The 16,290-nt window shown below is 33.4% G+C and overlaps 1 protein-coding gene across 2 annotated transcripts in view; it reads left to right on the forward strand.

Moving 5' to 3' along the window:
* The window catches only part of ZNF800 (zinc finger protein 800), a 42,299-nt gene that overhangs the window by 9,058 nt on the left and 16,951 nt on the right, over window positions 1-16,290 (forward strand). Inside the window, exons 4-6 of one of the 2 annotated variants that reach the window (XM_074367133.1) lie at window positions 5,687-5,830; window positions 7,928-9,620; window positions 10,845-12,608. In XM_074367133.1, the coding sequence (XP_074223234.1) occupies window positions 5,687-5,830; window positions 7,928-9,620; window position 10,845 (1,838 nt within the window). In that variant the 3' untranslated portion in view covers window positions 10,846-12,608. Of the gene's footprint in view, window positions 1-5,686; window positions 5,831-7,927; window positions 9,621-10,844; window positions 12,609-16,290 lie in introns of those variants that run through there. The other variant, XM_074367132.1, reaches the window with a different exon arrangement.

Consider the following 16,290-nt stretch of genomic DNA (forward strand, 5'->3'; position numbering starts at 1 on the left):
CCATCTGCTTGACTTATAATTTGAACTGATTTTTCTTTTTAGAATAAGTAATATGTACCCGCGATTTAAAAAAATAATAGTAAAGAAATATAAAAGGATATACAGAAAAACAGAAATAAGTCTCTTTGTACAGGCAGCACTGCTACAGAGAATGTATCTTATTTCAGAGACCTTCTAAACATGCATGAGCATATAGCCCTCACTTTCTTCCTGATATAGACAGTAGCTGATTCTGCATAGTTAAGTACCTTTGTTTTTTTAATAGTACTTTCCACTGTTGTTTGACATCTATCTGTCCGTAGATAGATACCTCATTTTTTTAGAAGGCTACCTATTTTGCCCCACCTACAGATTTTCTATAGGTTTTTGCTCTGAATCCTGGCTTCAGGTCCTACCTTTAGTGTGCCCTGCCCTTTGCTGGAGTCATTTCTTGGTTGTGTTAGTCCTTCTAGGATTATGTCTGTGACTCTCTGGCTTCAAATTTCCTTACTTTATATTGACTTTTTTCTATTAACTTCTGGCCCCAAGTGGAAAGAAAATTTTAAATAACAAAAAAAGGTGTACTTCCATGAGATATTTATAAAATTGATTTAATTGAGCTTAATATTCTTTCTTAGTCTTCTGGTAGAGACAGATTAGCTGTGGAATGCCCTGAAGTTAGAAACAGAAAAATGGGAAAATGGAAGGATAATCATTTTGTCCAATATTCAAAACTGGTCTTTAATATGAAGTTGACATCTTTTTTTGAATTCTTAAAATATATATTATTTCTTTTTACAATATTACACAGTTGACTCTTGAACAACATGGGTTTGAACTGTGCAGATCCGTTAATATGCTGATTTTTTTCAGTAGTAAATATTACAGTATCAGACGATCCTCAGTTGGTTGAATCTGCGGATGCAGAATTGAGGATATGGAGGAAGTGAGTATAAGGAGGACTGTAAGTTATATGTGGATTTTTGACTGCGTGAAGGGTTGGCATCCCTAACTCCTGTTTTTGTTCAAGGGTCAACTGTATTATAGAAAAAGGCTGCTGCCTATAGAATACACTACTACTGTGTGCAAGAAACAGCATCTTTTTTGAATCTTAAGGAGGAATAAATTATAGTGAAAAATGAGAATTGGCTTTGTGTGATGTTTGCTATGTCATTATCTAACTAAATTTAAGTTTGGTCATTTAATTTCTTAGAAGACTGTTTGTTTTTTACTGCTTAAAGCAACATTTCTTGCAGTTAATGTAAGCTGTGACTGGTTGGTGATGCCTCAGTCCTGACTCTATACACAAAAACTTGGGATGAAAGTATGATTTATGAGAGATAAATAAGAGAGTGCCATTTTATATGATGGGGATTTTTTGTTGTTGTTGATGATACACAGCAGTTGTAGAAATTTAAAATTAGACTGGATATTTTGGGGATGAATGAAAATTAGATTTATTTGTTTTATTTTTTGTTCTTACATTCATCCTCAAAGCATGTCATCTGGGGCTGTGTTCCTAGGAGAGCAGCCATTTATATTAGTCTGGGACTTTCTCAGGGGCACAGATCTTATCCTTCACTTTCATGTCTCCATGGATAACATTGTACCTGGTACTTAATAGGTATTAAATAAATCAAGACTCACTAGTTGGGCACCAAAATAATATTCTACTTATAAATTTATTCTAGTATGTGACAGTGTTCCATAATTAGTAATTTTTTTAACCACCCCTTGTAGGTGGTGGTTTTATGATAACAGTTTCAACTTTCTTAATTTTTTTTATCTTAAAGATGATTAGTTAGAAATTTCCTTCATACCTGTCTTGGAACTCAGGGGGTGTGACAGGAATTACAGATTTGCTTGCAGTGTTGAGATAGTATTGTGGTTAAACAGTCATCCTCAAGAAACTGAACTTATATGTGAGTCAAGAATAAAGCAAGCAGTATATCATTTAAAAATCATTATTGCCACAACTTAAAAGGGCCATTGACCAACATATCAGTATATTAAGGGAGAAAAATGAACTTATCTTTGTCTAGCACGGAAGAGTTAGAATTACATTATGTCAGGTGACTGCCATCCAAACTAATGTAAAATTCAATACTGATTCCTTTTGAAAAAAAATCTTTTAAACATTTTTATCAGTATGTGCAATGTGTTTGACATTAATTGATAGCACAGGATAAACCCTTGATGAGGTTTAACTTTTATTGAGCACCCATTATGTGCGAGAATCTGAAATACTCATTAGTTAGTTAATTTCTAGGCATCAGAAGCCTTCTCTTTGGAGGGCTTGTTTTTTGAAAGATACTGATTAATGATCTGTGTAGCAGTACGTGTGACTTCTAAGATAATTTAAAAACCTAAGGCAAGAAAGAGAGTTATTAATAGAGGGAAAGGAATAGTTAGGAGTAAGGCAGCATGGCTGGCTGTCTCTCATGGTTAAGAGTTGTGGAAGAACTTTTGTTGCTGTCTAAATGATCTTGTCTGCTGTTCCAAATTATAGAAAGTTTTAACTATTGACAGAGGCACAGTTAGTTGGCTGTGTCTAATCATTAAGTGAGCGAAGCAATCAGAAAATGATAGTTGATTAGAATAAAGCCATTATATCCCATGGGAAAAACAACAAAACCTTAAATGGTGACTGAAACTAACTCAGGAAAAAACTTCTGTCTGTATTTATGGAATGGGGGCACATTTTATTTTTCTCATTTGTAAAATATGTAAGCAGAATTGGAAAACCTTTCAGGTCCCTTTTTTAACTTAGCAGTCAACTTTACATTGACTTAAAAATATCTTATTTATAGGGAAGTTTTTAAACATAGGGAGGACTCTCCAATATGTCATTTAACAAATGCTCATCAGGCATGGTCCTGAATGCTGGGATACAGTGATGAGTATTAAAGATTATCTTCTCTGGCCTTTTAGAGCTTCCAGTTTAATGGGGATACAGAAAAGTAACTAATTATAAGATGGCAGGATAATATAGATATATAAGGTGCTCTGGGAATATAGGGGATGAATTCTTAACAAAAAAACAGGAGGGTTCTGAGAAGGCTTCTTGGAGGAAGTGACATCTAACCTGGAATCTGAAGGATTACTAGAAAAAAGCCAGACCAGGGAAATGGGAGAATGTTATAGGCAGAGAGAAAAAAACATAGGTGAAGGCCTGAAAAGTGAGTGAGAGAAAATTTGGTGAATCCATGGACCTAAAAGAAATTTGGTATGCCTGGGTCAGCACAACTGTTTGTATGTGTGCATGTGTGTAGGTGGCATGAGGGTGGTGCAGCATTTGTGATTGATGATTAAGGTTGATTAGTCAAGATTAGAGCCAATTTTTTTTTTGGATGCTTATTGGAAATAAAATACACACTCTTTACTGAATATAACTAACTCTGTAACTAAGACTAAATGAGAAATTGGTACTGTTTTTGTTTTCTTATGATTGATTAAGAGAACCTGATAGATATGTTTGATTTAGGGATGCAGTCTTAAATTTTTACAAATAACTTTTTTATGTATAACTTCATGTTATAATTTCTATTTAGATCTTAGTAGAATTCTTAAGTTAAACCAAGTTCAGATTGATTCCGTGTCCCTTTTCAGTCCTTTTTAACTATCTTTAAAGGCAGAATTAAATTGTAGTATGGGTCTAACTGGTCTTTCAATTTAGAATTAAAGTGTGCAAAATTTTAGTATGTTTTCTTCCATCTGGTAATGCACCGAGCTACACTTACTGAGAACTATATGTAGGTCAGTTAGAGAGGTTCATCTAAAGTATTTTTTATCATCAGCTTATCTCTCATAGTTTATGAGTCACTTACGAGGTTAACTGTAAACTAAATATGTTAGCAGTTTATTGCCATTGTATTTGGTAATGCGAAATGGACTACGAGGAAATGTATGTGAACTTACTTTTATATAAAGAATAATACCTAAGTTATCATCTGAATTTTTAAATTTTTAAAAATTTATGTTTTCTGATTTTGTAGTAATATGATCTAGTGGATCAAACCTTGAATTGGATTTAGGGAAATTATTTCATTATTTATATATATTTTTTCTCAGTAGAAACCTGGATGTATAATTTAATTCTTCTGGAATTTAGATTCACATTTTCTTTCATAATTCTCCAAGATAAGTTTGGTTTGGTTTGTTTGTTTAAGATGGATAAACAAAAGTGCAAAGATTGTATAGCTCTTTAAGGTCACACAACTAGATAATATCAGAATTGGAATCTCTAAAGACTTAGGAAAGTTCTGATAACCTGGTAATCTTTTTGCAGTAGAATTTTGAGGGCTAGGGGGAGAGGATATAGCTCAGTAGTGGAGCGTGTGCTTAGCGGACGTTCAATCCCTAGGAACTCCATTAAGAAAAAGAAAAGAATTCTGAGGGCTGACCTGTCTTCAAAATGATGATAAAATGGAAAATGGTGGTTAATACAGAAATTAAATGTAAACAGATTGCAAAAGATTGAATCAGAAATATTTAACTTTTATGTACCCTACAATACTAATTATGCTACTGAGATTGAGTTTATTCTCTAGTAGTCCCAGAGCTTAGTAGTCTAATGCTTGTTGAATGGTGGAACACGGTGCACCTAGCCTTAAAGGTGTTTTTCAGGACACTTGTTTTTTTCCTCTTTAATTTTTTTCCTCTCTAAGTCAGTATTAATCATTGTTTTTACAAGGCTCATTGATTAGTTCACAGTGCAGATCAATTTTGTTAGTTTACCTGTGTCAAAGACCTGTAGGAAGTAGTGACAGAAGACTTTCCATTAGTGTTTTATTCCTGGTAGATGTTTTTATTTTAAAGATTTTTAAAGAGTACTTGTTACCATTTATTTTTTCTCTGCCTTTTGATCTACTGTCATAATGCTTAGATTCCCTTGATCAGTGTCATTTCTTCAACGAATATTTATTGAGCATTATTAGAGCTGAACACTTTGTAGCTGTAAATAAGACAGGCTTGGTCTTGGCTGCTTTGGAGTTTATGATCTAGTTGAGAAGACAGGCTTTAAACTAGTAATTATATCAATATTAATTGCAATTAGGGTAAGAGAGAAAGGTTTTGAATAAATTTCTAGTGGTATTAAGAGGCCTAAGCAAAATTCAAAACCATGGACAAGGATTCTCTGTTATCACACTAAATGGCTATAATCCCATGTTGGCCCAGAACCTGAAGTAATGCGAGCTAATTTAAAAGGAAAGTCACAGACAATCCTGTGGCACAGTTGTGACCTTCTTTAAGAAATCAAGGGAAATGCATTACTTCGTGTTCACTTCTTAGTGCAAAAGAGAGCTGGAAGAACCAGACCAAAACTTCAGTGAGGGTGGCATTTAATTCTTCTCTCCCACTCCAGGTTTATTGAATCAGAACCTCCAGAAGTGGATTTTGTACATCTTTATTCCCAGGTTATTGTGATGATCAACCAGGTGTTGGAACCATTGTTAAGATATCCCAGGAATTGATGGCTCCTTAATTAGAAAAAGACCACCAATTTCAGCTGTCCTAATACCCAAATGATAGTAGGATTTTGCTTAGAACTTAGCTTGTAACTTAGTTCTGAGTATAGCGTGGTAGAAATTGCAATGTCTGTATTTGTTTTTGAAGATTGTTTTTGGATTGTCAACAGTAGTTACCCATTTTAAAAGTGCATGTTAAAGTTACCTTTTGTGTTAAATTTTCTTTTCTTTTTTCTCAGGAACTAAACAACTTAAACATATTTTATTAAAAGATGTGGATACTATTTTTGAATGTAAATTATGCCGCAGTCTCTTCAGAGGATTACCAAATTTAATCACCCATAAAAAATTCTACTGTCCACCAAGTCTCCAGATGGATGACAGTAAGTTTTCTTCATATATTCAGTTATGCATTTTACTGTGTATTTTTATACTACAACTATACATTTGTGTTAAAATGGTATTGGTATCTAGTTACAGATAATTTAGTGATGGAGAATAAAGTAAAATTCTTGACTCAATATTACATTCAGTTTCTTAAATATTTTCATATTAGTGTTTTTCATTTGGATTTTACTAAAGACATGTAAGATTAGATTTATAAGTATATTTATTTGTATTAAAATATTGGATATTGGTTTTGAATGTTTATATGAATGTAACAACTTGTTGCCAAATATGACTCATTATTTACTTAGATTCTCCTTAAGTAAATGAGAAGGTTTAAAATAGAGCAAAGGATGAGTAAATGAGTTGATTTGGAGGGAAGTGCAGAGAACATTAAAAAATATTTGTTATTCTTTCTAGTGTTTTCTGGGTCTTGATTTTAAGATCAGTTTTATTCTCAGTGAAATGTCTTAGATAAATCATTTTATTAGAAATTAGTTTGTGTTAGCTTGAGATGTGAAGGCAGGTAGTAGGCTAACAAAGTCTTTTTGGAACCAAGTGTATGCTGAATTAAGTGTATGGTCTCTGTATGATTAAGTTGCAGTATATGTAATGTATTATTTTCTTGCTTTAAAAACTAATGTAAATTCCTTAACATACTGTAATAAGTAGTGGGTTACTTTCATTATTTCTTGTTCAGGGTTTTAACTCTTGTGGACTTACAAAATATAGTACTTATTTTGTCATTTTGATATTACAGTTGCATTGTGGATTTTGTGCATTTTTAAACTTAACCTTTTTGGGATGAGAATGGAATGCAAAACCTCAAATATCAAAAGCACTGCTTTAGTTATTAGCATGAAACTGATTTAAAGTATATTATAGGACATAGATGAAACAAAAATTTCATATTTGTCTGGAAATTTTTCCTACCACTGTTAGATCTTAACTGTACTTATTTTTATCCTTGAGATATAAATGAAAAGGCAGTCTATAGAGATTAGTTTCAAATCTAACATCCTAATTAAAGAACTAATAGGAAGTTAGTTCATTTTCTAGTAGTTGTTTTTTAGTGTGGACTAAAGTTTAGTTGAATTGTAGAGGGAGATAGATAAATGGATGGATTTGCTGGATTATTGTGAACTCTTCTTTGTAATACTTGTTCTAGAAATACTTTTATGAAAGAGTTCTTCTTCTTATAGACACGACTTCATCTATTAAAAAGAAAGATGAGTAGACTAGTAGAGCTGTAATTAGGCATTTCTTGATTTCTAAGTAGATGTCAGATTTTTTGATGCTGTATTTATAGCTAGGTTTTAGCATTGTATTTAGAAACATAACCAGTGTTAGACAACTGTTACAACAGGAATATTAGGTTGCTTAGAGGGTGTAATTATTGCACAAGTAAATGAAACTAGCTTTGTTTTTGGAATAAATCTATAGTTTTTAATCATTTGTTATAATAAAATTGTGCCCTGCTAAGAAGGCATGTAATAGGACTGAGTTAAGCAGACACTTCTGTACATGACGATCATGTGATTCATGTTTACACATTTTTCCTGTAAATCTTTTTCATTTCCTGTAAGATGTTCAAATGTCCCTATACAATTATACTAGATTATTCATTATGGATTAAGTTAATAGGAATGCTATTATGTTTTCTAAAAAAATTATTTTTACATACAGTAACATTTTTCATGATTTTTTTTCATCTTGAGTTACGAGAACCTTGATTTGGCTTTGCTAGCCTAAAAAGTTTGGACTGAAAATATGAAAATGTTATTGTTTAGGATATCCAGGTGCTTAAGTATTTTATATTAAAGCCTTTAGATTAGACTTAGCTCTCCAGATTGCATCTATTTCTTAACATTTGTGTACCATGATGAGATTTTAAATTAAAGCACATTTTGGTTTAATTAATACTAGTTTTTAGCCTCATAAGGTATTGAAAAGTAGACAATGCACATATAAAAATAAATGCAAATCAGTAATATAATAAATTTTAAGACAGAGGTTCATAGTACATTTAAAAGTATTAGAGAGCTAGAGCAGGCTAATTATTTCAGATTAAAATGTTGTTTTTTCCTTAACAGACCTTCCTGATGTAAATGATAAACAAAGCCAAGCCATAAACGATCTCCTAGAAGCCATATATCCAAGTGTGGACAAGCGAGAATATATCATTAAGCTAGAACCCATAGAAACTAATCAAAATGCAGTGTTTCAATATATTTCAAGGACTGATAACCCTACTGAAGTCACAGAGTCAAGCAGTACTCCTGAGCAGACTGAAGTTCAAGTACAAGAAAGTAGTACTGAACAGTCTAAAACAGCTCCAGTTACAGACACAGAGGTGGAAACTGTAGAGCCTCCTCCCGTTGAGATTGTTGCAGATGAAGTTGCACCTCCACCTGATGAACAACCTCAGGAATCACAGGCTGACTTGGAAACGTCTGACAATTCTGATTTTGGTCACCAGTTGATATGTTGTCTTTGTAGAAAAGAATTCAATTCCAGACGAGGTGTTCGTCGTCACATTCGAAAAGTACATAAGAAAAAGATGGAAGAACTAAAAAAGTACATTGAAACACGAAAGAATCCAAACCAGTCCTCTAAAGGACGCAGTAAGAATGTTCTAGTTCCATTAAGTAGGAGTTGTCCAGTATGTTGTAAATCATTTGCTACAAAAGCGAATGTAAGGAGGCATTTTGATGAAGTTCATAGAGGACTAAGGAGGGATTCAATTACTCCTGATATAGCAACAAAGCCTGGGCAACCTTTGTTCCTGGATTCTGTTTCTCCTAAAAAATCTTTTAAGACTCGAAAACAAAAGTCGTCTTCAAAGGCTGAATACAATTTAACTGCATGCAAATGCCTTCTTTGCAAGAGGAAATATAGTTCACAAATAATGCTTAAAAGACATATGCAAATTGTCCACAAGATAACTCTTTCTGGAACAAACTCTAAAAGAGAGAAAGGCCCCAATAATACTGCCAACAGTTCAGAAATAAAAGTTAAAGTTGAACCAGCAGATTCTGTAGAATCTTCACCCCCTTCCATTACCCATTCTCCACAGAATGAATTAAAGGGAACAAATCATTCAAATGAAAAAAAGAACACACCGGCAGCACAGAAAAATAAAGTTAAACAAGACTCTGAAAGCCCTAAATCAACTAGTCCGTCTGCTGCAGGTGGCCAGCAGAAAACCAGGAAACCAAAACTTTCAGCTGGCTTTGACTTTAAGCAACTTTACTGTAAACTTTGTAAACGTCAGTTTACTTCCAAACAGAACTTGACTAAACACATTGAATTGCACACAGATGGGAATAACATTTATGTTAAATTCTACAAATGTCCTCTTTGCACTTACGAAACTCGTCGGAAGCGCGATGTGATACGACATATAACTGTGGTTCATAAAAAGTCATCCCGTTATCTTGGGAAAATAACAGCCAGTTTAGAGATCAGAGCTATAAAAAAGCCCATTGATTTTGTTCTCAATAAAGTGGCAAAAAGAGGCCCTTCGAGGGATGAAGCAAAACATAGTGATTCAAAACATGATGGCACTTCTGACTCTCCTAGTAAAAAGTATGAAGTAGCTGACGTTGGTATTGAAGTAAAAGTCACAAAAAACTTTTCTCTTCACAGATGCAATAAATGTGGAAAGGCATTTGCCAAAAAGACTTATCTTGAACATCATAAGAAAACTCATAAGGCAAATGCTTCCAATTCACCTGAAGGAAACAAAACCAAAGGCCGAAGTACAAGATCTAAGGCTCTTGTCTGGTGAGGAACAGTTACAGAGTTTTGCTTTTTTCCCCCCATCGAACTAAAAAAATCATTTGACCATAATTTATAGCTGGTTCCATTTTAACACATGTTTGCTTCCATATATCTTATGGCAGTGGGAACTGCAAGAGTGATGTGCATATTGCATTTACCTCTTCAGTGACCTTTATTCCAGTGGCTTGGGAACAAAAGTTAACTGCAGAACTTATCTTCCACAGGACGATGCAATGTAGTTATAGGTAGATGGCACAGGGTCAGTGCTTTCCTCTCAATGTTGTAAAATACATACATTTATATTGGCTTATGTTTACAATAGAAGTCTTCTGTTTAACTAACTTTGCACAGGCTTAATTTGATTCAGTGACTTAGTCTACTAATTAACGCATTGTAGGAAAGTTAAATATACTAGAATGAATTTGTGAAGGCGATAATTATAGGAAAAAAGTCTTTTGAGGCACTGTAATTATTGTAAAAATTAATCTGTGACAGCTAAATAAAGTGCTGCACTCAGAAAAAAAAATCCCCAAATTGAATTTAGAATGATTAGCATTTATTATTTACGTTTAACATAGTGCTTCCAGGCAAAAGGGGAAACTTGATAAAAGTTTGGATTTTTTTTCATTCTCCTTGGGAGTATGTGTTAGTTACTGTTTTTAGTTTTGATCTATGGAAAAAGTGATTATTTAGGTCCCAAATCCTCTTATTTTTACCTTTTTGTTTAAATAAACTTTTGGTGATCGTTTCAACATAGTGAATATTATTAAGTAGGGTTTTTTTGTTTTTTTTTTGTGGTTGTGTGTTGCAAGAAAAGTAAACTCCCTATAGGGAAGAAAGAAAAAAGTACTACTTTTTTTTAGAGGGTTTTGGAACAAAATATAGATTTTTAAAATGCAATATAAAATAAAGAGCAGACTCCCTGTACTTGTTTTTGCAAGTCTCTCTATATTTTTAAAGTTTACCTTCAGTACCTGTGTCCCTTGTATTAAGGCATTTAATATATTTAACTAGTACTTAGTTTTGGATTCAGGTTCCAAAGCAATATACTTAGTTTGAATGCTAAGTAGGTTAAATGTTGTGGTTTGATTATCACACAGTTTTTTATTTGTGTGGAAAACTTGAGATGAAACCGTCTTTTAGAAGTCATTTACTATTGTATAATTTTAAAAACAAGGTTTTATTGGTAAACTCAAAAAGTGTTCATTTATTCCCATTTCTCCTCAGATAACTTCAAGTGATGTACGGAAAGGTTTGGAGTTCATTTTTGTGGAAAGACTTTAAATTGGTGTTAGAACCACTAAACATCTTCAAATGGTACTATGAGGAAAAAAAGAAAAAATTCTGATAAATATTTGACTGTAACTGCTGTTTTCTGACTAAAATAATAACCATCTAACCACTTGTTTCTAAGGCACTGCCTCCTCCAGCACTTTCAGGTAGCTGTCACATTGCACATTGTCATCACAGTCCATCAGCTAACCACCCTTGTGTATTTGGTCTGCAGTTTCTGCAAAAATGTTGCAAACTTTGTTTTCCAAACAATTTGTTGATTAAAGCGATCAACAACCTGAAGAAAATATCACCACTGGTGATTTTTAATTAACAAAGACTTTTTATCTTAGTGATTTTAGTTTTGTTCCACTTTCTTTGGCAAAGTTTTTGTCTGGATTGTACGATATATAATTTCCTAGTTAGTGTTAGGACCAAAAGACAAATTAATATCAACATATTATAAATATTTAGGCTACTGAATATTTGTAATTATTTTTACATCCATTTATTTCTAACTTGTTCTCCAGCACTTAAGTGTTTGAAAGTTTCATTCTAAAATATATAGTACAGGAAAGTTCCAGTTCATTTTCATCCATGAATCATCACATTTTTCATTTGTAAACATCTGAGGTTTTTCTGAAAATTAAACATTCCCCTATTTTTCTTTAAATTTTATACAAAGCACTTTAATGATAGATGCAACTTAATTTTTCAGCTTTTTTTTTTTTTAAAGACCACACTTACTAAGGTTAATATGAAGGTAAATAGCTTACTGATATTTTATGGATACAGACAATCCCTGCACAACCACTTATAATACTTTAAATATTGCTAAAAAAAGGAAGATGGGGGTGTAAACCCTGATTTTTTTTTTCTCCCAAGTAAAATCTTAAATGACCACTTTAGATAATATTTGATTCCTACTGTAAAATTTGGAAAATAATGAATTTTTGTCCATTTTTATAATCAAGATTTTAGGGAAAACAGAAGTACATCTATCTTTAATGAAATATTGGGCAGGTTTTTGTGTATCAATATTTTGTACTTTTTAGGTAATATTTTATTTTTTAGTAATTTTTTGTCAAATTATAATTTTAAAAGGTACAGCAGAGAATATACCATGTTTTTATATAGGTTCACACCTGTACTTAGGAGGGACCCTGTCCATCTATATACTTTTTGTATAAAATTTTAAAATGTTGAAGATCCACAAGGTCATAATAAAATGCTTCTATAGCTAGAAAAACATTTACTCTTCCCAGTGCTTTGCACTAAAATATACTGTGAAAGGAAACTAGAAAGACTGTAACTGTTGCTGGAAATGTTCTATATTGAATGTACATGCTCTTGTTGGAAAAATGTACTATATGTGATGGAAATAAACCCGACTCAAAGTTATTTCAGCTAAATGTGCTTCAACAAAGGTGCATTGGTTGAAACTTAAATGTTTTATTATCAAATTTAAATTTATTCAGTGACTATGAGCAGCTCCACTTGAATTTTATCCTGATAGTTGTATTTTAAGAATTAGAGTGATAATTTCTCTTTAATTTAAAAACAGATTTATTTTTCCACATATGGAAAACTTATACTTAATAGGTCTAACTTTAATGATTAATAGCTTAATATTTTTAGGGAACTAAATGTGTAGGTGTTATTTCATTTATAAACCATCTTCATTAGTTGCACATTATTAAACCTGTATGTTTGACTCTTGCAAGGTGTTATCTTTTATGCATTCCTTCACGCAAGACGTACTCCGAAAATAGTTTCCTTAAGTACCTATAACAAGTGGAAAGTTACGAGGATTCCTAAAAAGCTAAGGGTAGTTCCTTGCTGCAGCTTCTCATCTGTATGTCAGCCTTTTCCTTTTTGCTTTACTTGTTAAATACTGTAGGGGAGAAAGAGAAATGGCCTGATGTTGGTGGAGGAGAGCCCAGTTGCTGGAATTCTCTCACTCACCTGTGTCCACGGGCGCATTCACAGTTTGTCTCCTCTGTCATAACTTTAGGGCCACAGAGAAGGAATTTAGGAGGTGGAATTGAGGGTTCCAAGGACTGTAAAAGATTAATCAGGGTCATAGAGAGAGAAACAGCACTATTTCAGGACTTGTCTCAGTTAGAAAGGGCCTAGAGGGAATATTTTAATCATAGTAGCCAAATTAATGGATTATGGCAGATGTAAGAGTTAGAGACTAAACTAGAACCAGTTAAGAAAGGTAGAAGGAACAAGTAAGAAGTGATTAGAAACTCTTTGTTCTTCCTATTCCTTTCTGGTCTTCATCCTTACTTTTTGGTTTTATTTCGACTCTTCAGCTTTGTCATCTCAGAGGTTCAGGCTTTGAGGCTCTAGAGGAGAAGAGGCCTAGGAAATGAGTGCCAGAAACTTTTCTGTATATAGTCTGTATAAGCAGATGTTTATAGCACTTTTGTTGTTGTTGTAGGGCAGGGTAGTTAAGCAGGTAAACAACCATCAAACTGCTTATTTTATATTAAGACCTATCTCTGGCTACAAATTATATCCACCTTTGCTGCTGTTTGATCAGTTCAGAGTTTTCGTATAGAATTCGACCCATCTTCCTTCCTGAAGATATCTTTTACTCCTAAATGTGGTGGAAGAGGAGAAACAGTAAAAGGTATGGCTTGCACTTCAAATTTAGAGGTTTACATAGTGCGAGTGAGAGGTGGATGAGGTATGGCTGACACTGCAGGTGTTCATTAGAACATGCAGGTATACCTTGAATGCACAGTAATCATTTTTTGGGTTCATGTCTCTCTTTTTTTCCCCTTCTTTACTCCATACTTGAAAAAGAAAACCTTGAAGAGTATATATTCTTGAATATATAAATTACCCATCCTTAGTTTTTAGCCTAGTTTTATCTGTGAGCCAAGTTTTCAGTTAACACAGATTGCTTGTACTGTTGAAAAGTACTTTCACGTTTTTTAGGAATGTGTACTTGTTACATTGCTTTATTATGGTCAACAGGCTGTTCTTCTGAGTTTGCTTTAAAGAGCCTGTGGATCCTCTCTTATACTCTGTTTCTGCACCCTTTCCCTTTGACCTCTGTTCTGAGCTGCTAGCTCTTTCCTTTTTTTTTTCTCCTGTAATTAACAGAGATCATTAGTACCAAGATAGTTAAAAACTTTTTTTTTTTGAGAAGGTAAGAGGGTGGAAAGTTAGCTGACTTCTTCCTGAATCATTATTGTTCTACACTTGATTTGTCAGGTTTATTATTTATTTTCAAACTTCTTTCTCTACATATATTCACCACTATCACACCATAAGCAGAGGGGAACTTAATGAACATCATAGATGCATCTGGTCTGCAAAATGCCTGAAAGTTGGAGGTTTTGCTGTTTGTGTCCACTGAACAGAATTAATTTACTTGATTATGTATTTTTGAAGTCAGGGACTATGTCTTGATCATTTTGTTTAGTGCCTAGCACGTTTTCATGTATACCCAGGCACTTTAAATAAATGATAATGATATTAAAGTAAGTAGTAGCCTTTTCCATCTCAAAATTGTGCTGTCATATACTTTGAGACTTCGGGCCTTAATTTCTTAAACTCTTATTCAATATTGATAGATTTAATTTATTTTAGGAAGTACCACTAGTACTCAAATGAGAATGTATGATAATAAAGAGAATTCTTAGTATTAGCTGGTAGTTATGAACATTCATGGAGTGCTTACTGTATGCCAAGCACTTTGCTAGCCTTTACATGCATAACACCCCTAATCCACCAACAACCCTGTGAAGTAAGAACTGTTCCTTCACTATCCCCACTTCACAGAATAGAAAATTGAAGCATAGAGAAGTTCAGTGATTTACTCAAGTTTGCGTAGCTAGTGAATTACAGACTTGAGACCTGACACTAAGTCGTACTACAAAGCACGTGCCCTTAATTAGTGCATCTTGTATTTGCAGATTTTATGGTTTGCAGATCACGTTCAGTACATTACTTGTTGGCAACTTGGTGTAATGATTTGGAGCTGGATTAGTTGAATTTTTTGGATCCACAGATTATTTCCTGTGTGACTTTGTGCAAGTTAAGTTACTTAAACATTCTGCGTCCTAGTTACGTCACTTACAAAAGGAGGATAATATTTCTTACCTTATAGGTGGTTCTGAGGATAAAATGAAAAGTACACATAAAACAGGATGGGCCTTGTCATGTAACAATAAATGTTTGATATGATTACTGTTAAGTGATTTTCACAGTATATCCAAGTGTGGAAGTTTTAAGTTTAAATGGAAATGTGTGCATTAGAAGAGAGAACTTTATTGCTACGTTCTCTGCTGCTTTTGTATTTAATTGGGACAGTGAAGACAACCAACTGTATTATTTGCTACCAGTTTTCTTCTAATCAGATATTACTAGTTTATCATTCCTATTCATAAATTTTTCATTTGTCTTGAAAAGGATATTAGGTAGTTTTAAGCATGTTCTCTTTAAATTAGGCTTTGTTTTTGTCGTTGCTTCTTAGAATGACCCATCTGTCTTAAAATTCTCATTAGTATCTGTTCTGTCACACAATATTTTCGTTTTGGTCATATAAAATATTGACATGGAGCAAATATTAATTGAGTAATATAGCTGAAATATTTCTATGAAACTAAAGTAGGTATGCAGTACTATTTAAAAGCACACATTCAGTTGTGGAAAGAGTAGATTCTTCAGGAGAGCATAGTTTGGGCTAAGTCAGGAGTTTTTTTTGGTGAATGTGTCATGAAGAGATAAGAAGAAACGCTACTTTTCAAAAGTTGTCAATGGTAGTCATCAATGGCAGTGCTCCAGCTTTCAGCTGAGGTGCAAATACTGTTAAATTATCTGTTGAGCGGGTTTCCCTACACACCCGCCTGTTCTTGATCTTGCTTTTTTAACTATAAGATGACGATTTAAAAAATTTTTGTGTCGAGGGATAATTTGCAACATCAGAGAACCTTTATCCCTAGGTTTGGAGGAATCTTCATACCCTGAACTGCAGGTCAAGTGCTGGGGTTCCAGCACCTGGGCTGTGTGGCTTCTTAATGATTCTGATACTCAAATATTTATGTCAGGTATCTGAGTATTCCTGGCACACAAAATATTGTAAAGTTTAAGCAGTAGAGTGTTGTGGTTGAAAAAAAAAACTAGTCAGATGAAAACAAACCAAAAACCCCACTTTGAATGCTTGAGCAATAGTAACTTGTAATCTGTCTGGGTGTCCTGCTCTATATAACCTGGTAACACTTTCAATATGAGAGCATATAATGATGTTATGTTCAGAGGAGAAATTATTACACCAAAATGAACCCTTTGTGTGTAGAACTCTTTACAATTCTTTCAAATATTAGTTATTAATTCCTTCTATCTGTGGGATTACCTTGAAAATAAATTAGCCCTGAGGTATGGA

Source organism: Camelus bactrianus, chromosome 7 (genome assembly GCF_048773025.1).
Source record: "Camelus bactrianus isolate YW-2024 breed Bactrian camel chromosome 7, ASM4877302v1, whole genome shotgun sequence".
Classification (NCBI taxonomy): domain Eukaryota; kingdom Metazoa; phylum Chordata; class Mammalia; order Artiodactyla; family Camelidae; genus Camelus; species Camelus bactrianus.